This window comes from Brassica rapa, chromosome A01, assembly GCF_000309985.2.
Source record: "Brassica rapa cultivar Chiifu-401-42 chromosome A01, CAAS_Brap_v3.01, whole genome shotgun sequence".
Lineage (NCBI taxonomy): Eukaryota > Viridiplantae > Streptophyta > Magnoliopsida > Brassicales > Brassicaceae > Brassica > Brassica rapa.
Genome location: NC_024795.2, coordinates 7,166,240 through 7,192,545, shown reverse-complemented (window position 1 = coordinate 7,192,545; position 26,306 = coordinate 7,166,240). Strand labels below are relative to the sequence as shown.

Below are 26,306 nucleotides of genomic sequence, written 5' to 3'. Positions count from 1 at the left end.
TTAATTGACAATCTTAATAATAACCAACTCAGGCTACAATTGTTGACAGAAGAACCAGTTCATGGGAAAAGAGAGTTTTAAAAAGCCAAACCGCACCTTAGGAAACAAAGACCAATAGAAAGTATATGATGCCATGCACCAATGAAATCAAATTGCCAGATATGAATAATTCATATTCAGTATAAGCTTCGTAACCACTAGGCAGTAACTATAAGGACCCGTTGCTGTATGGATATAGACAAGAAAGGCAACTATATTCACAATTTTTTTTTGTGAAAAGAAAATTCGACATATGTGAATTATGGAGAAAATGCGAATTAAATTCAGAACACTACAGATGTCTATATGGCAGTGCACATTAATGGCACCCACCATATACCGTCACTTTTTAATAGATATGGACAAGAAAATTTGTTTGTTGTCTGTGTGTAGATCACATATAGTTTTCGACACTTCTTGCATGCACATGGGAACTTGATTTTTGGGGTTTTATACATCATCCTTAGTTAGGGAATATATATATATATATATATATTTACGCTTTCTATCTTTTGATAAGATGTGGTGAATACATTAGATCCTATCTTTCCAACTTATTAAAAATTGTAACTGTCTCACTTCACCCTAACGGCAATAGAATACAACATAAAATCTTGTATATGTTTTATTTTTTTTTGCTAATTAAATCTTGCATAGGTTACATGTAAATCTTGTAATATACCGAGTGTTACAGATTAATATATCACAAATGTGTATCATTATTTGAACGCCTTTAAATATACCTCATATATAGTTACATTGTATCATTATATTAGTTGTTGGCCAATTGGAATAAAGAAGAGATACATTTAAGAATGACGACATTTGACAACACTGATAGTCATCAACGGATCCTTTTATGTTGTTGGCCACTATAATGATATAATTCTTGTACAAAGGAGCAAACTGGACCAAAAATATGCAAATATCTTATAGAGAATGAAACATTTCTAAAACTTCATTTTGATTATATGTAACCAATATTTAAGAAAACTTGTGTTGTGAATTTAGATGATATACGTTTAGGGCTGCTAATACATGACAAGGGAAACAAATATAGAGGGGTCAGGGAATTGATTTTCCGGAAAACTCGTTGCATCCTAACGCTGTAACGCATATATGAAAACGAAATAATATCTATCTCTTGTATTTCATGCTATAGGCAATCTCCATCATTGGACGCAACAAGCCTCATCTACGAAGGAAATTTTATCCTTCCTAATTCCTATGAGTCTATGACCATGAGTTTATACAAAAGCATAAGAGAATGTTAGATTTCCCACGTAAAAAAGACAAATCATGTCCCATTAGTATATGCTTATTGTTCTGATAAGAAGAAAAAACAAGTCATGCAAATAAGAAACAAATTCAAAAATTACAGTCGATGTAAATACTTTGTTCTATATGCCAAAATTCAACATAACACGCATTTTCAATATATATCTGATGGCAAAAAATACTATAAATAGAACAAAAGGGATGACGTATCTTTTACTTTTTGCCGTCATAAAAATAATTTTGCAAACTGCAACAAAAGGAAATTTTTTGTTACCAAGATAAATCATTATCCCACTGATCAAAATTGAAAAAAAGAAGAGGAAAAGAAAGAAATTTGAGGATCAGACAAAATGAAGATGGAGCCCACAATGGCTGCAACGCTGATCACTTCTTTCCTCTTCCATTTACTATAAAAATTGTTCAACGTGAATTCACACAGAACCTCAGAGCCGCACTCTGTTTTTTCCTCTTTGGTTTCTTCTTTACATTTCTTTTTTCTTTTTGTTTCTTTACTCACCGAATCAAATACGATTTTGCTGCCTTCTCTCTCTCTCTTTCTCGTGTTGTTTCAACTTTCGAGGCTCTGTTTTCTCTGTTTCACAAATTACAAAGGTTTTCTTTCTCTCCTCTCTTTGTTCATGTCCCTTTGCAGCATAAAATGAATTATTGGTGATTTCTAGTACTATATACTTGGCCCCTGCAGTTCAAGTCTTTTACTCATTTATTTGCGGAATTGTTACCATAACTTCTTTGATCGCCCTGTTTCTAGCTCCGATCCTTGCCTTTCTTTCCCGCCGTTTTCTAGCACAAGTTCGGTTTTCTTTCTTTTCTTTTGCTCAACGAAAAGTTCGCTGGGTTACTCAGAATCTGAATAAATAACGAGGAGAGGAACAGGGAAGAAGACGATAAGAGGTTTGTTCATACCATTCAAAATGATCAGTTTAGTATAATGTTTGGCGTAGTTGTCCCTGTTGGTTTTTTCTTTTTTTTGAAAAAGGCTTTAGTTGTCCTTGTTCTTGAATCATTCATTTAAAATTTAAATACTACCAAACTCATCAGTCAAAGGTCGAATCTCTTTTTTCTTGTAGCAACATGTCTCACTGACAAGTTCAGTGTGTTATCTCATAGACTCATAGTTCCATAAGTTCATTGATACATAGAAAGGAGGGAGACTTATTCTTACAATACTTTTTATATGAATTTTCTGTATCTGATCATTCTTTTTAATAATAACGCCTTATTTCTGATTTTTCTATGTGGCTTTAATTGAACTCAGAAGATGGTCGCCTTTGGGAAAAAGCTCAAAGAACGTAGCATTCAAGAATGGCAAGGGTAACGTTTTTTTTCTCTCCGTATAACACTTTTCGAAAACTCGTTAAAGGTTTGTCCTATCACAACGTCCCCTTGTAGATATTACATCAACTACAAACTGATGAAGAAGAAAGTGAATCAATACGGTCGCCAGTTACAAGGAGGAAACCTAGAGCGTCGCCAAGTTCTGAAAGATTTCTCAAAGATGCTTGATAACCAGGTACTTCATTTACTTCCTTCACCTAAGTTTTTGGATAATTTTATTAAGACAAAACTGTTGAATCTAAAATGCATACGTAGATCGAGAAAGTCGCATTGTTCATGTTGGAGCAACAAGGGTTACTTGCAAGTAGGCTACAGAGGCTGAGGGAGTCACACGATGCTCTCCAAGAGGAGCCTGAGATATCTCACATAGCTTATCTAAAGGACGGTTATAGAGCTGTTGGTCATGATCTTCTCAAGCTCTTGTTCTTCGTTGAGATGAATGCTATTGGTGTCCGTAAGATACTCAAGAAGTTCGATAAACGGTTTGGTTACAGATTCACAAACTATTATGTCAAGACTCGCGCTAACCATCCTTACTCTGAACTTCAGCAAGTCTATAAACATGTTGTAAGTACAAAATGCAGTAAACTTGTAACCAATTATCAAAATTTAGGTGAGCAGTAACTATGCACTTTATAGAGGAAGAAATAACATTCTTCTATTTTTTACTTTTACATTTAAATATTGCTATTTTAGAACAATACATTTGAGCATATTTCACCTATATTATAAAGTTCTTCTATTTTTAGAAGTGAAAATAACAGAATATTAATATATTGGAGTTAGTCGTTAACCAGTTATTAATTTATTTTTATAAATTATATATATTGAATATTTTAGTTTTAGGTTTAATTATAATGAAATATAGAAAATAAAAGAAATTAGTCAAATTTGTAGATTTAAATCACTAATATTGTCTGATTTAATAAATTTAGACTAATTTAGGTTGATTTAAATCGGTTAAATTATTTTTAATCTAATAAATCGATTTTTAAAAAAAATTGTTTTTTGTTCAAAAAAAAAAATTGTTTTGGCTATGACTAATTTGCCGCCTTTGTCTAATTTGCTAAACCGAATTTTAGAACTTGTAACTAACTATCTATCTCTCGGTTTCTAAACTTATAGTTGATCATTTGTAGGGTCTTGGGGCTGTTGTTGGAGCTGTGTCTCGCAACCTTCATGAGCTTCAAAACAATCAAGGAAGCTACTTATCTATCTATGACCAGCCTGTTCTTCCACTTCAAGATCCTGTAGTTGACTCAATTAGAGCAGCAGTGGATAGACTAACACACTCAACAAACTTCTTGAACTTCATGGCTCAGCACGCGTTTATCATGCAACAAGAGTTACCTAGTCCACAAGACGAGGAAGAAGCCGTTGAAGAAGACAGGAGATATCACTTCATGTCTCTCTTGTTGAATCTTGTCAACACGTTTCTCTATATGGTCAATACTTATATCATCGTCCCTACAGCAGATGACTATTCAATGAGCCTTGGTGCAGCAGCTACGGTGTGTGGTGTAGTGATTGGTGCTATGGCTGTGGCTCAGCTCTTCTCTTCGATTTACTTCAGCGCATGGTCTAATAAATCTTACTTCAAACCGCTTATATTCAGTAGCATTGTCCTCTTCATTGGTAACTTGTTGTATGCATTGGCTTTTGACTTCAACTCAATAGCTGTTCTCTTGATCGGCCGGCTTTTCTGTGGGTAAGTCCTTTTAACCCTAAACCGCAAACCCTAAATCATAAACCCTGAACGCGTACTGTATTGTATGTATCAGATTGGGATCAGCGAGAGCAGTGAACAGGAGATATATAAGTGACTGTGTACCGTTAAAGATCAGGATGCAGGCTTCAGCTGGTTTTGTAAGTGCAAGTGCTTTAGGAATGGCGTGTGGTCCTGCTCTTGCTGGTCTATTGCAGACCAGATTCAAGATCTATAAGCTTACTTTTAACCAAAACACATTGCCTGGTTGGGTTATGGCTATTGCTTGGCTTATGTACTTAGTCTGGTTAGCTATTTCGTTCCGGGAGCCGGTACTTGAGCCTGAGGAGAGTCATAGTACTTCAAAGGATTCTAATAACTCTGGTATGTTTCAGTCCTCAATCTATCTATCTCTCTTTGGTAGACCAATAGAAGTTGTTATCTCATTTGGTGTTGAGTAATAGAAGCTGTTCAAGATGGGAATCTGGAGTCAGGCATTAAACAGCCATTGCTGATCACATCAGAAGAGATAGAAGAACAGGTTGAAGATGAAGATGATAGTGAAGAAGCTTCTGAGGAATCTCGTGCACCTGTGAACTCCATTGGAGCTGCTTATAGGTTACTTACACCTTCAGTAAAGGTAAAATGAAACCCCAAAAATTAAATGTGCAATACTGAGTGATCAAAATTGATTATTTTCATCTTTTAGGTTCAACTATTAATATACTTCATGCTCAAGTATGCAATGGAGATTCTTCTCTCTGAATCTAGTGTCGTCACCACTTACTACTTCGGTTGGTCCACTAGCTCGGTTGCTATCTTCTTGGCTTGTCTCGGTCTCACGGTTCTTCCTGTAAACATCGTTATTGGAAGCTATATCAGCAACATGTTTGAAGACCGGTAAGTAAATTCTCACAATCTTATTCTGTTTTACTGATTTCTTGTGTTACAAGGTAACCTAAAGTCATTATCTTAACAGGCAAATTCTGTTGGTGTCGGAGATTATGGTTTGTGTCGGAATACTATTCAGCTTCAATGTCCTTGTTCCATACACTGTACCACAATACGTTTGCTCCGGACTCATCATGTTTGTTTCTGCAGAAGTTCTTGAAGGTAATCAAAAAGATTTATTACTGAAAACAAAGGCCAAATTTTTTTTATTTTTAGCTCAATGCAACCCCCTCAAGATTCTGAAACTTATATTGATTTTTGAAGGTGTTAACTTGTCGTTGCTCTCGAGGGTTATGTCGTCGAGGCTATCGAGGGGGACTTACAACGGAGGTTTGCTTTCGACGGAGGCAGGCACGATCGCACGTGTGATTGCCGACGTGACTATTACCGTCGCCGGTTACTTTGGGCGGGATATGCTTTTGAATGTCACTTTACTTCCCTCTCTGGTCACTTGTGTTGTGTCCATCGTAGCTACTTGTTTTACTTATAACTCCTTGTACTAGTAGTACTCTTCTTTTTACAAATTTGTCTGCAGACATTCAGCTATCGTATTCAAGCAATAAAGCATGCAAAGAAAAATAGAGCCAAAAGGTTATGAAATAAGTATACTTTGACTTCAACGTTTAGTGCGTTATTGACATTGGAGCTCCTATTGTCATTATTAAAATTGCAATATTCTTTGATATGTGATCACATCAACTATTCTTTTTTTTTTTTATAATCTAATAAATTTCTTCCAGAATGTAAAAACGGATTTCGTTTTGCACTTTTTCTTTGTTTTATGCTGGTGACTGGTGTTCTTGTATATTAACTTATATTTTTCTTTTGATCGAAACATTTTCTTGTTGTTGTCTGTTTGTTTCCTTGTGTTTCATAGTGGATGCCACACGGATTATAACAACGCCAAAATTATATAAATCATCATAAACTTGTGATTTGGTTTAATTGAAAATAGAAGTCAGTCGCCACTACCCACTAGCAATTGTTCCTTGTTTTTATCTCACTTTTGTTGTCTATTTTATTTTATTAAAGATATAGTACTTTATAAAGTTAGTAAAATGAGAATTTGATGAAGCTGATTTATTATTCGAACATAAAATTTGTATATACATGATATATATGATAGATTTGGTAACTATTGTAAGATATGTTTCAGATGGTTAATCAAGTACTATATATGTAATATACAATTTATTAAAAACTAAACAACAATACAGCTTATTGTACCACCCAACATCCCATGCTAGTGGAGTCAGACAGGAGTGGGTGATATATATATGGACACGTAAAATATGTATAAACGCACACACATGCGTACTTTAGATGTTTTGATTGTGATAAAGTATCATAGACATTACTGATTAATTTAAAGCGTAATTAATGTAAACACGAAGCCTTTAGTTAAAAAAAGAATTTAATGTAAAAACACGAGAGATTGACCAAGTCCAAACTGCGTCGCCCTCAAGGTTCTACTTTCTCGCGTGCATGAAAACGCCATCCACTTTTTGTCTTTCACCCTATCTTAAGGAGTTTACAAGCATAATTTAAAACTTTTTTTTTTGGTAAAACTTATGTAGATTAACTTAAAAAAACTTTAAAACTTCTGTAGATTAACTTTAAAAAACTTTTCGCACTGAGGTAAGAAGAATTATTAAACAAAAAAATTCAAATACTTTTTTTTTTGGAAAAAGGACATAAAATTTCAAATACTTTTGTCAATACCATACGTCGTTATACGTATTTAAGTTTGAATAGTAATGCAATATCGTCACTTATACAAACTTGGTTAGAATAAGTGATTTCATATATTAAAAACCTGGTTCTACTTTCTCGCGTGCATGAAAACGCCATCCATTTTGAGTCTTTCATCCTATCTTAAGGGTTTTACAAGCATAATTTAAAACTTATGTAGATTAACTTTAAAAAACTTTTCGCACTGAGGTAAGAAGTGTTATTAAACAAAAAAATTTTATTACTTTTTTGGAAAAAGGGCATACAATTTCAAATATTTTTGTCAATACCATACGTTATACGTATTTAAGTTTGAATAGTAATGCAATATCGTCACTTATACAAACTTGGTTAGAATAAGTGATTTCATATACTAAAAAATAAATCAAAACTACATCACTTATTATGACCAGAATTTGTTGTCTAATATATATTCACATTTAGCGTGCTAAAAAGGTAAACAAACATAATTCTCAAGTAAATTCGTATCAATCAAATATCACAAATGGAGGAAGAATTTTTGTGGTTATCAGTCAATCAACATCTAGCTATCACCTTAATTAATTGAAAAATAATACTAATCTCTTGATTGATTGATTTTTTAATTCACGGTTCTTGTTTGTATTTTTCCTTTCTTTTGGAATAACACTAACATAATTTACAATTCTCATTATCAAGTTTTAAATTGCTAATAATTGTAGTACTATTCTATGACCTCGTAATATAAAGCTATACAGAAGTCAACTCCGTTCAACCACAGACGTGGCCATAATGTGTACCTAGCAGCCTATCCTAGTCTTTCTATACATTAATTTGCTAATTTTATTTAAAATTGACTATTAGTATCAGCAAAATCGAAGTCTAAGTTTTGTTCATTTGATTGATGAGAATCAAACGTTAGGTATGTGTTGCCTTTCATCAAAATAACATCAACTTTTCCTTTTTATTGACCATGTGATTTAGATTACGACATTCTAATTTTTGATTAAAGACCCTTTAATCCCATTGACTTCAGCAAGTCGCGCGCACACCTCTTTTCTCCAGACAAAAAGAGCAGAAGGAACAGGAAGAAGGAGAGAGACACAAAAGAGATGAGTTCACACTCCTCCATACAAGAAGCTTGCTTTAATGTCTGCTGCTCATCACCATTCTCATCTCACTCCATGACTCAGAAACAAGAACAAGAAGAAGAAGAAGAGCTCGAGTTCTCAGTAATCACACCAGGAGGTTCGTTTCTAACAAAAGACATCAAATTCACTAGCCAAGAATCTCTCCCTCCTCTCCGCACATCTTTCTACGATTTCATCACAGCTTTTCCTGATTACTTGCAGACGAACCAAGCCGATCATATCCGATCTACAGAGTACCAAAACCTCTCGTGCTCCTCTCGCCACGTGTTGTTATCCCACACAAGCCAGCAACAGCCCTTGTTCTCATACTCACAGTTCCGGCAACTCTCGGGTTTGAATAACTCTCTCTTTACCTTGTCTTCCACGCAAGTAAGCTCCGGTGAAGAAATGTTAACACTCGCGAGAGAAGAGTCTCAGTTTCAGTCGAGGATGAGGAAGAGAATCATGAGTTTTATGAATCTTGAAGAATCTGAATATGACATGATACTAACTCAAGACCGCTCCTCTGCTTTCAAGATTCTAGCGGAACTCTACTCTTTCAAAACAAACCCGAATCTCCTCACTGTCTACAACTACGAAGACGAAGCAGTGGAAAGCATGATCAGAATCTCGGAGAAGAAGGGTGTAAAGCCCAAATCAGCAGAGTTCTCGTGGCCGAGCACTGGGATAGTCTCTGAGAAGCTCAAGAGGACGATCTTGAGGAGTAAGAGAAGAAGTAAAGAAGACAAAAGAGGACTCTTTGTGTTTCCACTTCAGTCTCTTGTCACAGGAGCTTCGTATTCTTACTCGTGGATGAGTTTAGCTCAAGAGAACCAATGGCATGTGTTGCTTGATACCTCTGCTTTGGGTTCTAAAGACATGGACACTTTAGGTCTTTCTCTGTTCCGACCAGATTTTTTGATATGTTCCTTTACAGAGTTTTTAGGGCATGATGATGATTATCTTACTGGTTTCGGTTGCTTGTTCGTCAAGAAATCTAGCTCACAGGCTTTGTCAGAAGAAGAAGCAGTCACGGATCCTGCAAATCTCACGGTAGTAAAAGCGGAGCCAAATTGGATAATGTTACAAAATGACGAAACTACCCTTGAGGACCACAACAAGGCGTCCACGTCTGCCATTGAAATCGAGGAAGACGACAAAGCAATAATTGAGTTTCGTGGTTTAGATCACGCGGACTCTCTCGGTCTGATACTGATCAGTCGAAGGTTAAAGTCGTTGACTTTATGGCTGGTCCGAGCGCTGACGTGTCTGAAACATCCAGGCTCTCATCAAACGGAGACGCCTCTGGTGAAAATCTGCGGACCGAAGACGAGATCTGACCGAGGAGCGTCGGTTTCGTTCAATGTCTTCGACTGGCAAGGAGAGAAGGTCGATCCTTTGATGGTGGAGAGGCTGGCGGAGAGGGAGAAGGTCGGTTTGCGATGCGCGTATTTGCAGAAGATTGGTAGCGTGGGAAACAAGAAACGAAGAGATGGAGAGAGTATGAGTTTGAGAGTGTCAGTGGTGAGTGTTAGGTTAGGGTTTATGACGAACTTTGATGATGTTTTTAGGGTTTGGGGGTTTGTGTCGAGGTTCTTGGATGCTGATTTTGTTGAGAAAGAGAAGTGGAGAAAGAAAGCTCTTGAGAAAGAAAAAAAAAACAAATGAGAGGCGTAATAGTTTGAGAGCCTTTTGATCTAAATCCGAATCGTTCAGTTCCACATTTGGTTGAACATTTTGGGTTTGGGTTGGTTTGGTTCGATTAGGCATTCAATTTTCTTTCCTTTGTTTTTATTTTGGTACATATTTCAACATATTTTAACCCACTGTTTTTTTAGTGAATGTTAAATTTATTCTGTCAGAAAATATTTATTACATCTAGTGTAACAAAGAATTAAAAGAAAAACCAAAAGAAAGATCTTTTTTTTTTTCCCCTTAAATTTAAAAGAATGATGTTCCTTCCTCAAAAAATGAATGTAATTGAATGTTCTTGTTCCAAACCAGAGTTGTAATCTTTGTTCATATAGCGGCAGTCTCTCTTTCTTTTGAATTGATATCAACCTATATTCATTTTGTTTTTGTCAGTAACTTCGATTATTTTGCAGCTTCAGACGTTGATGGTTTTTAGACCATCTTCAAACGTAGCTTTATTTTTAAAATTTGATAAATTTCATATTTAAAATTTAAAGGTGTTTTTCTCCAATGATAAAACTTTAATATAACTTTTAAAGAATTTTTATTTGCATTATAATCTTTAAGATTAACCAAAATTAATAAAACTACAAACTTTTATAAATAATAAAACATATATTAAAAAATTATTACAAATAGTATTAACGTTATATTATAATAAATGATAATTTTAAAAAAGAAATTAAATCATAAATTGTAAATAAAACATCAAATTAATCAATATAACTATTTTTATAATTTTTAACAGAAGATCAATTAATGAATTTTAAAATAATATATTTAACTTATTTATAAATTATATGAATGTTATGGGCTTAAATTTATAAAATTTGAAATTTTATATATAAAATAATTATGAAATATATAACTATAAGAATTTTTAAAATTTATTTAAATCATCCAGTACTTTTTATATTTAAATAAAATTTTATACAAACTTTGACATATTTAATCTAATTATAAATTTGTGTATAATCTTTTTAAATATACAATAAAAAATAAAACAAAAAAAATATTGTCCGCAAACTCCGTAGTATATATATAGAAGCAGCGTAATGATTGTTGAAAAAAACAAGTTGAGTAATGATTTAATATGATTTATTAGTGTGCTTAATTGACCAATTTTGTTTCGCTTACGCTACATAGGTTTGATTATTTGTCAATTTTAATTAAGAAGTTAAGATAATGTCAAAAGCAGTTAATATTAAATCATATAATATGTGAACTTACTTACATAGTGTTAATTCCCGGTTCTTGGCTTGTGCCAAAGGTGCATTAGATCTTTGAAGGAATATTAAATTTATTCTCCGTAAAATATTTATTACATCAAGTGTAACAAAGAATTGGAATAAAAACCAAAAGAATGAGTTAAATAAGTTTTTTTTGTAAACTTTGTTAAAATTAATTGCATTTATCAAATTTTGATTGGTTAAAAATTAAGGGAAATAGTTAATCACAAAAAATATTACGTTTATAGTTAAAATTTAATAAATTTTAACTATATGCTTGAAAACTCTAAAACGGATGAAGTATTAGAAAACCTATTTCATTCAAGATTTTTATTTTATTTTTAGTATTTTAAACTTATTAAAAAAATTACTTTAAACTTTTTCTTTGCACCTCCATTTATGCCGTCGAAAATATGCAAATTCTTTTCTCTTATATCCAATGAACCAATGAATTAAATAGAACTATTTCTTTTTTCAACAATTTTATTACATTTTTTTCACTCTTTATAATTTCATCATTAATTACTAACCATAATAATATATCCACAGATTTTCATTCTTTTTTATTCATCCCAACAATTATTAATTTTGTGACAAGTAAACAAATTAGTTTATTTTTAGCTCTACCTATAATATCCATGTGACAAGCAAACAAAACATTGGCCAAACCAACTTTTTCCTTTCACGTAAATTAAATTACATCATGTAACTTATTCAATTTTTATATTTAAAAAGTCATATATTCAGTTAAATATACGATAAATATTAAAAATATGTACCACTAAACACTTAAAATAATATTAATGTATATAAAAAATTAAATCAAACACCCGCACGGGCGTGCGAGTCAAGTTTTAGTTTTAAATTAAAAACGAAAGCCTTTTTCAAATTATTATTAAACTTACAAAATTATAACATACTCTGTTTCAAAATAATCCACGTTTTTAAACTCAAAAAATACATTTTTATATTTTGATACTTTTTATTTGTTAATAATAGTAAATTGTAAACTTCGTAAAAAACTGAAAGTGTAACATACAATATCTACTTTTTACTATTTTTTGAATGAATATTAAATTTATTCTGCATAAATATTTATTACATCATGTGTAAGAAATAATTGAAATAAAAACCAAAAGAAACATTTATTAATTTATTTTTGTAAACTTTGTTAAAATTAATTGCATTTATCAAATTTTGATTTGCTAAAAGTTGAGGGGAGAAGTTCATCACAAAAAAATACATTTATGATTAAAATTTAATAATTTTTATTAATATATTTGAAAACTCTAAAAAATCAATCATTTTAAAACGGATGAAGTATTAGAAAACATATTTCATTCAAGATTTTGATTTTATTTTTAGTAGTTTAAACTTAGTAAAACATTTTTACTTTAGACTTTTTCTTTGCTCCTCCATTTATGCCGCCCAAAATATGCAAACTCTTTTTTTCTTATATCCAATGAGCCAATGAATTAAAATTATTCTGAGTTCCTATATAAATACGTCATTCTTAACACTTAATTATAAAAATCACTATCTCCTTAAAAGTAATAAAAATCAATAACAATGAAATTTTCATATCCTCTATCCAAACGATTTTTTTTGCCTATTTTGTCCATACAATTCCTCATCATACATAGTGTCTCATCATTAAACCTTACTAATGAGTATCTCAACCACAAATGCCTTCTTAATCAAGGAAAATATAAGCTTGGAAGTAAGTACGAGAAAAACCTCAACATGATCTTTGATGACATTCGTACTAGTCATGATGATATAACCGGTTACTCACACTCAAGTGTTGGAAAAACGACAGCCGATTTTGTTGTCGTCGTTACCCAGTGTCGTGGTGACTCTTATGGGTCTAAATGCCGTACATGCATTGACACTGCAATTACAGGGGTAAATGAGTTGTCATATATTTAAATGTGAAATTACAATTTTTTTCAGTGATGTAAAACCTAATCTTTTGAGCCAAAAAATAAATGTCTTCTGAAACAAAAACAAGATTAGAGTAATTTGAAAAATATCAGCTGACAAAGTTTGACATCTATTAAAGATAGGGATGAGGAAATTATCTAAATATATGGGATCCAATGTGAGATCCGTTCCGGCTCCGCTCCAAATATTGGGAAAGGTCTGGTCTATACAATCGAATCTTGGATTAGTAAATACCGGATCGAGTTTTGGATATCTTGATTTTAAAGTATGGATATCCAGACTATGTAAGTATGATTAAAATATATGTTATTAATAAATTTTTGAAAAATAATATAAATTTTATTTTAAAATTATTTGGAATATTACTTTTACTTTTTAAAATATTATATTTTATTTTGGCGTATTTATTTTTATTTTATAAAATGCTATAAAATTTACTTTAATATTATTATAAATGTTTTATTGTTATTTTTATGGATTTGTGTCCAAATGAATATCCATTGCTAACTTAATATTTAGATTGATATCCACTATCAAGATATCACAAAACCACAAATACAGATATGGATAGTCAAACATGGTTTTGACGGTTCTAGATTTCCTAAAATTCCTGATATCCAAATCTGTCTAAACTCTAGTTATATAGATATCATAATTTATCATAAATTGTGTAGATATCGAATTAATATTAAAGATGTTTTTATTAAATGCAACTATCTTACTCAAGATTGCAAATTATTTATACAAGTGTTGTTATTTAAATCCTTAGTTATTTACATTCTCCAAAACATAAAAACATTAATTTCATATACAAAAAATATGAGAAGAGAGGTTTCACTGAAATACTAAATCATCATTTCAAATTATATAAAACATATATGGTTGTATATTGCAGTTTCGTAAGAGATGTCCGAGTAACAAAGGAGGAATAATATGGTACGATCAATGTCTTCTCTATATTAGTACGATTGAAGAAAAAAATCCAGTCACGACTAACTATAAGAATATTTTTTCTATATACAACCCAAATAACGTGAGGGGGGATGCAAAACTGTTTGCCATGAGGGTGATGGATTTTTTCTCTGAACTAACACTTAAAGTCCACAAATCCGCCAAGCATAGTCGTATCATATTTTACGCGGCAGGAGAAAAAAAGCTTGGAAAAAATAAATTATATGCAATGGTGCAATGTTTAGAACATATAATGGATTGTAAAAGTTGTTTGACATGGAGTATCTCAAAGCTTTTCGAAAACAACAATATTAAACAAGGAGGGAGAGTTTTGGGTACGGAGTGTGATGTAAGGTATGAGCTATACCCTTTTGTTAGGAGTTAAACATTTTTAACTTATGTATTAGTTATATTTGCTTTCTTTTTTTTTGCTGGAATGTAATATCCATAAATAAAAAGAGTATTTACAGAAACAAATCCAAAATAAAAGAAGTTCAGAAGTTCAAAATTGAATATTAACAATGATTTTCAACTGACTTGGAATTCTTGAGCCTATAACCCAACTGACTTGTTTTCACCCCTAGTATCCGAAAGCTTTGCTTTAATGACTTCATTCAATTTCTGATATGATTATGAATGATGTTTGGTAACTCACTTACTGAGTGATCATGAGGGTGAGGCTGCATGTTCTTACTGACATTACGTTCTCTCAAGATCAAATATTTGGTTGATTGAAAGTGAGTTTGGCAAGCACCAAGTCATGCTCGTTTAACCTCGTACTTTATATTGTGCATGGCATGATCTACCAATCCAAGTTTTATCTTCTTTCAGCACCTCAGATCAGAACATGTCCCATAATTTACGTGAATATATTCAATTCTGTTGAAAACTCTGAACCAGTTGAAAATTAAAATCTGTGTCTACAAGTGTCGTATGTCTCCAATCAACTTCGCGCAAGCAAGACCCAGCGCTCAACCTCCGCTCACTCGGCAAGCAGTTCCTCCCTTTCCTCAACAAATCCATCTCGATTCTATCCAAACGCCTCTCCGCCTCCGCGAATTCAGATAATCAATCTCGCGATTCAGCGAGAGAATCGTTCTCAGCGCAGTTAGCTTGCAAGCCTCACACCGTTCAGCTTCAGGCTTGGGGGTTTCACGAGAGTATTAACTTCCAAGCGTTTAAGGTTTTAGAGAAGCTGAGAGGATCCGATGTTAGTTTGCCGGAGGTTAAAGACGGAGAGGCGGAGCTGGCGATGGTTTTGGTAGAGGCTGTGACGGTTATTTTTAAGGCTGTGGCGATGAGTCAGCAAGGTGATGATAAGATGTATAGAAAAGTACTTGTTATCCAGTACTTTTTATATTTAAATAAAGTTTTATAAGATGTTTTCTCGGCACATGCAAACATAATATTCTTATCTATACTTATTAGTTATGTTATGTCTAATTTAATCTAAAACCATCATAATAAATTATTATTTATGTTTTTTAAAACTTAAATCAAACATCAAAGTATTTATATATGTCAAATATTTTTGTATCAAAATATATACTTATTATTGTGTTAAATTTTTAAAACACTCATATCTTAGAAATAGTTAAAAATATCTTTATATAAATGATTTTTTGACTAATATTTAATTATAATTGTTTCGTATCTTAATTTTTTTTAAATTTTATAATGAAAATATTGTTTTCAAATAGCAACACAATAGATATAAGAATTAACTTATTTTTTAATTTTTTTAATAATTTTATTATATTATTTTAGAATCAATCATTTAATATTTAATATAACATATAAATTTTATATTATTAAAATAAAATCTGCTTTTAATTATTTATAAAATTCATTAAGGTATTGTTTAAATTAATAATTAGGGAATCATTGAGAAACAAATAATAAATCAATAACCTAGCTAAAAGTCTAAAACCTAATAAAAATATGACAAATAAAAAAATTAACTAAATTTTAATATAAAATATAAATTTAATATTATTTAAAAAACATTTTTAATAGATACGATTCATTAAGGGTATTTTTTTTAAATTAGTGACTTAGCTAAAAACAAATAATAAATTAATGATTTAGTTAAAACCTAATAAAAACATGACAAATAAGCAAAATTACTTAAGAATATGGATAATATTACAAATCATCAAATTTACTTTTTAAATAATGGTATAGATAGATAGATAGATAGATACAAACTTTGTCATATTTAGTCTAATTATAAAATTATGTTTTTTTTATATTAAAGTTTTTATTTATTAATCAAAGTATGAAAGAACATTTACAAAGAAAGTGATAGGGGACTAAAACTCTATAGTAAGATTTGGAGTTTTAAATAAGAAAAACAAAACTAGTCCCTTCAATGGACATAAACTTCCAGCCATCTGCGAAACAACCCCTCCAGCTTATGGTTTCCAGTGTACTTCAGTGACAATATCCTGTTAGGGATTGCCTTATCAATCTGCCTTATGATCGCATCAGTAGATAGACAAGAGCCTTGATGCCTGCGAGAGTTACATTCTTTCCAAACAAGATAAGAGAGTCATATGAAATACCAGTCAGAAGAGGATAATATCCAGCTTGTGTCGGTTATGCATTAGCAGAGACTGCACTGTGGTAGTCCAGTCCGGTTAAACAGCAGTGCCTAGCAGGGTATCTGTTAGGGTAGTCCAGATTGTGAACGTGAAAGGACAAACGAAAAAAGGTGGTCCCTGCTCTCGTCTCGCTCACCACAAAACACACAACCTTGTGTGATCCCCATTGCCTCATGCGAACTCCCGTAGAGAGTGTGCCCTCGAATGCCAGCCAAACAATGAAGGCATGGCGCGTTACTCCTTGTGTGAACCAAACAAGTTGATACCAAGACACTTCCGGGCCCGAACTCTAATCTGATCCCAAGTTGAAAAATGATCCTTGTAGTCCTCCTCATTGTGCCTCCATAGAACAACATCTCTTCCCTTAGTGGCATCCGGTTTCTGAGCATTCTCAATAGCAGAATACACAGCACCAAATACTCTTCGAACCCGACTTCTCATTGCCCAGACCTCATTTGTACACACTTCAGTCACTCGAGCTTGACGAGGAATGCCTAAATAACTCAGACCCAAATCCGATGATACTCCCAGTACCTAAAAATTTAAAACAAAAAATGATTGTCCGCGAACACCGTAATATATATAGAAATAGTGTAATGATTGTTGAAATAACAAGTAGAGTAATGATTTAATATGATTTATTAGTGTGCTTAATGGACCAATTTTGTTTCGCTTACGTTACATAGGTTTGATTATTTGTAAATTTTAATTAAGAAGTTAATATAAAATCATATAATATGTGAACTTACTTACAAAAAGTTAATGTCCAGTTCTTGACATGTGCCAAAGGTGCATAAACACTAGTCCACATTTAATATTAACAAATATTAAGTAGATTTATGGTCATTTTTAAATTAAAAGCGAAGGATTTTTTTCCAAATTTTTATTATACTTACAAAATTATAACATATTCTGGTTCAAAATAATCTACGATTAAAAAATCAAAAAGATACATTTTATATTTTAATACTTTTATTAGTTAATAATAGTAAATTGCAAACTTAGTAAAAACTGAAAGTGTAACACATAACATCAACTTTTTATTTCTTTTTTTCTGAATGAATGTCAAATGTATTCCGCAAAAATATTTATTACATCAAGTGTAACAAAGAATTGAAAGAAAAACCAAAAGAATGAGTTAATAAGAAAAAAATTGCAAACTTCATAAAAATTGATTGTGTTTATCAGATTTTGATTGGCTAAAAATTAAGAGGAATAGTTCATCACAAAATTATACATTTATAATTAAAAGATAAGAAATTTTATTAATATGTTTGAAAACTCTAAAACATAAATCATTTTAAAATAAATGAAGTATCAGAAACCTATTTCATTCAAGAATGGTTCACAAAATATTTTGTATGAGTTTGATTTTATTTTAGTGGTTTAAACTTAATAAAACATTTATACTTTAGACTTTTTCTTTGTCCCTCCATTTCTGCTGCCGAAAATATACAAACTCCTTTCTCTTCTATCCAATGAACCAATCCATTGATATTCTTCGGAGTTCTCCTATATAAATATGTCAATCTTAGCACTTCGTTATAAAAATCACCATTTACGTAAAAAGTCAATAACAATGAAATTTTCATATTCTCTATCCAAACGATTTTCTTTGCCTATTTTGATCCTACAATTCCTCATCATACATAGTGTTTCATCATTAAACCTTACCAATGAGTATCTCAACCACAAATGCTTCCTTAATCAAGGGAAATATAAGTCTGGAAGTCAGTACGAGGAAAACCTCAACTGGATCTTCGATGATATTCGTACAAGTCCTTATGCTTTAACCGGTTTCTCACACTTAAGTGTTGGAAAAACACCAGCCGATTTTGTTGCTGTCACTTCCCAGTGTCGTGGTGACACTTATGAGTCTAAATGTCGTACATGCATTGATACCGTAATTTCAGGGGTAAATAAGCTGTCATATATTTAAATATGAAGATTACAATTTTTTGAGTGATGTAAAATGTTATCTTTTAAGCCAAAACATAAATGTCTACGTGAAACAAAACAAGATTGGAGTAATTCGTAAAAAATATCAGCTGACAAAGTTTGACATTTGTTAAAGATAGGGATGAGACAACTATCTAAGTAGATGGTATCTAGTGAGATCCGCTCCGGCACCACTCCAAATATCGAGATATCTGGAAGATCTGGTCTGTATTATTGAATCTCAGATCAATAAATACCGGATCGAGATTCAGATATCTTGATTTTAAAGTCTGGATATCATAATTATGTAAGTATATTTAAAATATATGTTATTAATAACTTTTTGAAAATAACATAAATTTTGATAAAAATGTATTTTAAATTATTGTAATATTAATTTTAATTTTTAAAATATTATATTTTATTTTGGCATATTTTGTTTTGTTTTATATAATTCTATGAAAGTTAATTTTAACGTTATTATAAACGTTTTATCATTATTTTTATGAAATTGTGTCCAAATATTAAAATCCATTGCTAGCTTAATATTTAGTTTGATATCTATTATCATGATCTCACAAAATCGCGAATATGATATGGATAATCAAGCATGGTTTTTACGGATCTGAATATCCTAATATTTATGATATCCAAATTCGTCTAAATTCTAGTTATATAAATATCACAATTTATCATAATAAATTGTGTATATATTGAATTATATTGAAGATGTTTTATTAAATGCTACTATGTTACTCAAGGTTGCAAATTATATATATAAGGGTGGTTCTGTAAATCCTTAATTATTGACATTCTCCAAATCATCAAAACAATCTTTTGCTATACAAATAAATAGGAGAATAGATCTTTTACTGAAATATTAAATCATTATTTAAAATGATATAAAACATACATATATATGGTTGTATATTGCAGTTTCGTAAGAGATGTCCGAGTAACAAAGGAGGGATAATATGGTACGATCAATGTCTTCTCTATATTAATACGATCAAAGAAAAAGATCCTGCCCCGACTAATTACAAGAATATTTTTTCTATGCACAACCCAAATAACGTGAGAGGGGATGCAAAACTGTTCGCCATGAGGGTGATGGATTTTTTCTCTGAGCTAACACTTAAAGTCAAGAAAACCACCAAGTATAGCCTCATATTTTACGCGGCAGGGGAAAAGAAGCTCGGAAAAAATAAATTATATGCAATGGTGCAATGTTTAGAACTAACAATGGATTGCAAAGGTTGTTTGACTTGGAGTATCTTAAAGCTTTTCGAAAACAACGAGATTAAACAAGGAGCGCGAGTTTTGGGTACGGACTGTGATTTAAGGTATGAGCTATACCCTTTTGTTAGGAGTTAAGCATTTTTAAGTTATGTATTAGTTATATTTTTTTTTGCTGAAATGTAATATCCATTTATCAATAAAAAGATTGTTTACAAAAAACAGATCCAAAGAATTTGTTTAGAAGTTCAAAATTGAATATTAACAATGATTTTCAACTGACTTGGAATTCTTGAGCCTATAACCCAACTGACTTGTTTTCATCCGTAGTATCTGAAAGCTTTGCTTTAATGACTTGCTGATATGCTTATGAATGATGTTTGGTAACTACTTACTGAGTGATGAGGCTGCTTGTTCTTACTGAGTACTGACATTACGTTCTCTCGATATCAAATATTTGGTTGATTGAAAAGTGAGTTTTGAAAAGCACCAAAGACATGCTCGTTTAACCTCGTATTTTTTATTGTGCATGGCATGATCTACCAATCCAAGTTTTCTCTTCTTTCAGCACCTCAGAACAGAACATGTCCCATAATTTACGTGAATTCAATTCTGTTAAAAACTCTGAACCAGTTGAAAATTAAAATATGTGCCTACAAGTGTCGTACGTCATATCCTATTTGAGAATTTGAGGTTGTTCAAGGTTGAGAACTTGAGATGCTCTTACCATGTCAAAAAGGAAATTTCGTTATCCATGGAAACAAGTGTCGTATGTACATGGAATGGACTTTTAGAATCATATCCGAGCCCAAAAAAACAAAAACAATCTTGTACAAGAAACCCATATTCGGATCCAAAGAGAACCTCTCTACAAAAATGTGCATCTTCGATGTTCCGAAACTTCTCACATAATTCGAAACCACAAAAAATGACATCGTTCGATGCCGTACGTCTCCTCTCTCTAATCGAATCCTCCCACGTTGGCGATATCTTCGCCTCTGTCTCCGATTACCTCCGACCTTTCACCACTCTCCAATCAACTTACCCAGGGCCGGCTCAACGGTGTTAACGGCCCTGGGGCAAAAAAAAAATTAATTTCTAAATTATTATTTTTATTTAAAAAATCTGATAGATATATGTTTTTAAGTATTTTTAAAAATAAATCTATGGAAATAAAAAAAAACTTTCATATAAAAAAATTTGGGCCCCTTTTCTTATTTTTAATATAAAAATACATATATTTTTTTTAAATCGGGCCCTTATCTATTAAGAAATAGGGGGACAACTGATTGGATCCGGGGCGGTCGCACCGCTCGCCCCCTATCTAAGCCGGCCCTGAACTTACCGCAAACAAAACCCAACACTCACCCTCCGGTCCCTTGGCAAGCAGTTCCTCCCTTTTTTGAGAAATATGTGATCTTAATTACGAGGAATTAATGTCCAGTTCTTTGCATGTACCAAATGTGCATAAGCACTACGAGCATCTTCAAAGACTCTATTTTAAAGTTTTTACATTTGAAGTATTATGCTCTTTTTTCAAAATTAAAATTTCAAACTTAACATCAAATTTATTTGTATTTTACTCTATGATCTTTATATTTGTTATAATTAATTTAAATCCATAAAACTTTTATAAATAACTAGCACATATATAAAAATACAATAGCAATATTAATTAATAAAATCTTGCATTAAATATAAAATTATAAATAGAAATACTTAATTAAATATTAAACTACAAGCAAAATACCACATTAATGCTCTATTTTGGTTAAACAAAATTTGTTTGGACAATATTTTTGAGAGTTTGGAGATTTCAGAGCAAATTTACCAGACTACTCGTGTTGTTGTAATATTTAAATTTGTGTAATAATATGTATTCATGAACTTTCTAAATTGTTTTTAGTTATTAAGTTTGCTTTGTAATATAATTGTTGTTTAATTCTAGTTTTAAATAATACAAATTTATTTTTAAAAAATTATTTAATTTTACGTATAAAAATTTAATTTATAAAGAAAAATTTTAAAAATTTATGAGATATAAAAATTTAAGGATTAAAACGATAAATAAAAATGCTTAAAATTATAAATGTAATGTGTAATTAATGTAAGGACCAAAATGCAAATAAAATATAAAGTTTCAGTCTCAAAATTCTAAATTTAAAGTTTTGAAGTTCATTTTTGGAGAGTAAAAAATTTTATATTTGAAGTTATATAGTTTCTTTTGGAGATACTCTTAATCCACATATAATTTTAGCAAATTTTAAGTAGATTTGTGGTCATTTGTAAATTTAAATGCGAAGGCTTTTTAACAATTTCTTATTGTACTTAACAAAATTATAGCATACTCGTTTCAAAATAATCCATGATTTAAAAAACATTTTTTTACAATTAATATGTTTATTTTGTAATTTGTTTATATTAATAATAAATTATTTTTTTTGTACGAAATTCAAAGTTTAACAAATAATAACATACTTTTTTACTTGTTTCTGATTGAATTTTAAATTTATTCCGTAAAAATATTTCTTAAATGTAACAAAGAATTGAAAGGAAAAAAAAAGAATAAATTGATCAAAAAATTGTAAACTTCGTATAGGTTAGTTTGTGTCTTCGGATTTTGATTGGCTAAAAACTGTAAGAATTAATTAATCACATAATAATGCATTTATAATTAAATTTTAATTTGTTCATTAATAGTTTTGATAACTCTAAATCATAAATTATTTTAAAACAAATGAAGTATTAAAAATCCTATTTAAGCAAGACTGGTGCACAAAATGTCTTGTATCAGTTTGGTTTTATTTTTAGGTGTTTAAACTTAGTAAAAATTTTGAATTTAGACTTTTTCTTTGTCCCTCCATTTATGCCGCCGAAAATATGCAAATTATTTTCTCTTTTATCCAATAAGCCAAACAATCAAAATTCATCTCAGTTCTTATATAAATATGTCAATATTTACACTTCATTTATAAAAACCACAATTTACTTAAGTGAAATAAAAATCTATAATAATGAAATTTCCATATTCTCTATCCAAACAATTTCCGATCCCTATTTTGGTCATGAAATTCCTCATCATACAAAGTGTTTCGTCACTGAACCTTACCAATGAGTATCTCAACCACAAATGCCTCAATCAAGGGAAATATAAATCTGGAAGTGAGTACGAGAACAATCTCAACTCGATCTTTCACGACTTTTCTACTAGTGATTATGCTGAAACCGGTTTCTTAGATGCAAGTCTTGGAAAAACGACAGCGGATTCTGTTACTGTCACTCTCCAGTGTCGTGGTGACTCTTATAGATCTAATTGTCGTACATGCGTTGACACTGCAATTTCGGGGGTAAACGAGCTGTATATTTAAATATAAATATTATGTTTTATTCAGTGATGTAAAACCTTATGTTAGAGTATAAATGAATACATGAAACATAAACAGACTATTGTAATTAGAAAAAGTATTAGCTGAAAATGTTTGACATTTTTTAAAGATAGGAATGAGACAATTATCAAACATTTGGGATCCGATGTGAGATCCTCTCTGGGTCTACTCGAAATATCCAGAAGGTCTGATATGTATAATAGAATCTTGGATCAGTTTATACTGGATCCAGATCCAGATATCTTGATTTTAAAGTCTAGATATCAGGATTCTGTAAATACGTTTAAAATATATGTTATTGATTGCTTTCTAAAGATAACATAAAATTTATAGATAAAAGTTCTTTTTAATTATTTTTGTAATTAATATTACTCTTACCCCTTAAAATACATTATTTTATTTTGGCATATTTTGTTTCATTTATATAATATATAAAAATATTTTAATATTATTATAAATATTTTTATCATTATTTTTTTGAATTTTTGTTCGAATATGAATATGCACTGCTATCTTGATATCCATCATCTAGATTTTCCAAAATCACGGATCCGGATATGAATAGTCTAACATGGCAATGATGGATTCTGATATCCTAAAATTTCTCTTATCCAAACTCTTCTCAACCCTAGTTATATAAATATCACAATTTTTTTTATAAATTATGTAGACTTAGAATTATATTAAAAATGTTTTTTTAGTATATTCAACTATGTTACTAAAGGTTGCAAATTACTGAAATATCAAATCATAATTTAAAATGATTTAAACATACATGGCTGTATATTGCAGTTTCGTAAGAGATGTCCGAGTAACAAAGGAGGAATAATATGGTACGATCAATGTCTTCTTTATATTACTACAATCAAAGTAAAGAGTCCATTCAAGATTAATTACGAGAACATTTTTTCTATGCACAACCCAAATAACGTGAGAGAGGATGCAAAACTGTTTGCTATGAGGGTGAGGGATTTTTTCTCTGAGCTAACACTTAAAGTCAAGAAAATCACCAATAACGGTCTTCTCAATTTTTACGCGGCGGGAGAAAAGAAGCTTGGAAAAAATAAATTATATGCAATGGTGCAATGTATAGAACTAACAAGAGACTGTAAAGGTTGTTTGGCATGGAGTATCACAAAGATTTTAACAAACAACGACATTAAACAAGGTGGGAGGGTTTTGGGTACGAATTGTAATGTAAGGTATGAGCTATACCCTTTTCTTAGAAGTTAAGCATTTTTAAGTTATGATTACTTTTTCTTTTTGTTGCTAAAATGCAATATACGTATATCAATAAAAAGAGTGTTTACAAAAGCAGATCCAAAGTATTTTTAGAAGCAAAAATGACACATCATTTGTTAAATTTTTTTTAATTCGAATAAGTTTAACATTTATTCAAAACAAAAGTTAAAAGATCAAAACTGAATTTTTAAAACAATGATTTTCGAATGGGTTGGAATTCTTGAGCCTATAACCCAACTGACTTGTTTTCACCCTCAGTAAAGCTTTGCTTTGATGACTTCAGTTGATAGTTGACATGATTATGAATGATGTTTGGTAACTCTCTTACTGAGTGATGAGGCTACTGGTTCTTACTGCGATTAAAAATTTTTCCAGATTAAATATTTGGTTGATTGAAAAGTGAGTTTAACAAGCACCATGTCATGCTCATTTATCCTCGTATGTTTTATTGTGCATTGCATGATCTACCAGTCCAGCCCAGGTTCATCTTCTCTCAGTAGTTGAGCAGAACAATTCTCATAACTTACGTGAATTCTAAAACGTTGAACCAGTTGAAAATTAAAAATGAGTTGATTACACCAAAGGACACTTTTTGTCTTTCTTTTACACCTAGAGACACTTTTCAAATTTGACACACTTTCTGGTGGGACCTATGCGTTTTTTTGACAAATCTACCCTTAATGAGAAGGAAAAAATGTTTGTGGACATGGATACATGAAAATTTGTGGACATAGGTACATTAATGTTTGTGGACAAAGCAAGTTGTGAACGAACAATTTTAACGTACATATCTCTTATACACATCAACATCTTGTATAAATGATATTGATTATATAGAACGATGATATCGTTTGAACCAATAAATTGTGGATATACAAATTGTGGACGAGTTGATATTAATTATATTAAATGAATGATATGGTTTGAACCAATGAATTGTAGATATACAGATTGTGGACGGGTTGGTATTGATTATATAGAATGAATGATATTGTTTGAACCAATGAATTGTGGATACAAATTGTAGACGGGTTTCTGGCCTTAATCTTGCTGATAAAAAGTTCAATTTAATAGATCAGCGCATGATTACATCAACAACAAAAAAAAAACTAATTAAAAGCAATTCAGCATCAATAGTCTTCGTATTTGAGGATTTATGTGGATTTAATTCAATCAATCCAAGAACTTTACAATTCAGATAAAGCTATCTCGTTAAAACCAAGAACTTTACCTTTCATTAGTGACAATTGACTTCGGACAGTGAAGTTTGTGACTTTTTAATGGCCACAATTGATTTTAAACGGGGAACGACGACATTAATATGAGATTTCAGGGTGGAGACAAACGGCGGAGGAGACATGTTACCAAGAGAAGAAGCTCGTGATAGATTGAATTGGAGAGGCAACGGCTCCAGATCTGGTCAATAAGAACCGATGCGAGTTCGTGTTCACAGCAGTGAAGAGCCAATCCGGCGGTTCTAGTCGGAGAAGAAGGGTTGGCTACGGCTGCGTCGATGTGAGATTCCACAATTGATTTTTTCTCTTTAGTTGGAATAAAAGTTAAACCTATTGTTTGGTTAAACAAAGGGTAGAAGAGTCAAATCACATGAAGAATGTGTGTCAAAAGCAAGATGTGTCTTTAGATGTAATTGTAAAGTGATAATGTGTCTCTAGATGTAAATTTCTCATTAAAAATTGTGTTCGCAAGTGTCGTATGTCTTTTATCTGAAACCATTTGGTTATATATAATGACATGTGTTTCATTGTATGAGCATCAAAACTAGTTTTTAAAAATAAAAACACGAGTTCTAATATCATTGGTAATTGAAAATTATGACATTTTTTTATTATAATTATTTAGAAGCCATTTTTAGAATAAAATTTTGATATATTTAAAAATTAATCCTTTTATATTTT

General features: G+C 31.2%; 4 protein-coding genes across 8 annotated transcripts; all 4 read left to right on the top strand.

Annotated features, from left to right (window-relative positions):
* The first annotated feature begins 1,113 nt into the window (after nucleotides 1–1,113).
* LOC103860690 (SPX domain-containing membrane protein At4g22990) lies at nucleotides 1,114–5,867 on the top strand. 5 transcript variants are annotated; one of them, XM_009138358.3, is made up of 10 exons: nucleotides 1,114–2,229; nucleotides 2,594–2,649; nucleotides 2,728–2,848; nucleotides 2,929–3,240; nucleotides 3,813–4,381; nucleotides 4,455–4,762; nucleotides 4,846–5,018; nucleotides 5,088–5,278; nucleotides 5,358–5,491; nucleotides 5,594–5,867. In XM_009138358.3, the coding sequence occupies exons 2-10, from the start codon at nucleotides 2,597–2,599 to the stop codon at nucleotides 5,830–5,832; spliced, it is 2,100 nt and encodes a 699-aa protein (XP_009136606.1). In that variant the 5' UTR covers nucleotides 1,114–2,229; nucleotides 2,594–2,596; the 3' UTR covers nucleotides 5,833–5,867. The 5 variants fall into 5 exon arrangements, with proteins under 5 accessions (XP_009136606.1, XP_033143772.1, XP_033143762.1 ...); XM_033287881.1 differs by having other exon boundaries at nucleotides 1,130–1,929; nucleotides 2,597–2,649; nucleotides 4,843–5,018; XM_033287871.1 differs by having other exon boundaries at nucleotides 1,130–1,929; nucleotides 4,843–5,018.
* LOC103860679 lies at nucleotides 5,850–10,048 on the top strand. Its single transcript, XM_009138329.3, has one exon. The coding sequence runs from the start codon at nucleotides 8,152–8,154 to the stop codon at nucleotides 9,835–9,837; it is 1,686 nt and encodes a 561-aa protein (XP_009136577.1). The 5' UTR covers nucleotides 5,850–8,151; the 3' UTR covers nucleotides 9,838–10,048.
* A 703-nt stretch (nucleotides 10,049–10,751) lies between these two features.
* Nucleotides 10,752–21,872, top strand: LOC103864441 (putative cysteine-rich repeat secretory protein 37). The gene is made up of 2 exons (XM_018652863.2): nucleotides 10,752–12,995; nucleotides 13,930–21,872. The coding sequence occupies exons 1-2, from the start codon at nucleotides 12,660–12,662 to the stop codon at nucleotides 14,368–14,370; spliced, it is 777 nt and encodes a 258-aa protein (XP_018508379.1). The 5' UTR covers nucleotides 10,752–12,659; the 3' UTR covers nucleotides 14,371–21,872.
* Nucleotides 21,873–22,263: 391 nt separating this feature from the next.
* On the top strand, nucleotides 22,264–25,514 carry LOC103860670 (putative cysteine-rich repeat secretory protein 35). The gene is made up of 2 exons (XM_009138318.3): nucleotides 22,264–23,109; nucleotides 23,941–25,514. The coding sequence occupies exons 1-2, from the start codon at nucleotides 22,777–22,779 to the stop codon at nucleotides 24,379–24,381; spliced, it is 774 nt and encodes a 257-aa protein (XP_009136566.1). The 5' UTR covers nucleotides 22,264–22,776; the 3' UTR covers nucleotides 24,382–25,514.
* The last annotated feature ends 792 nt before the right edge of the window (nucleotides 25,515–26,306 follow it).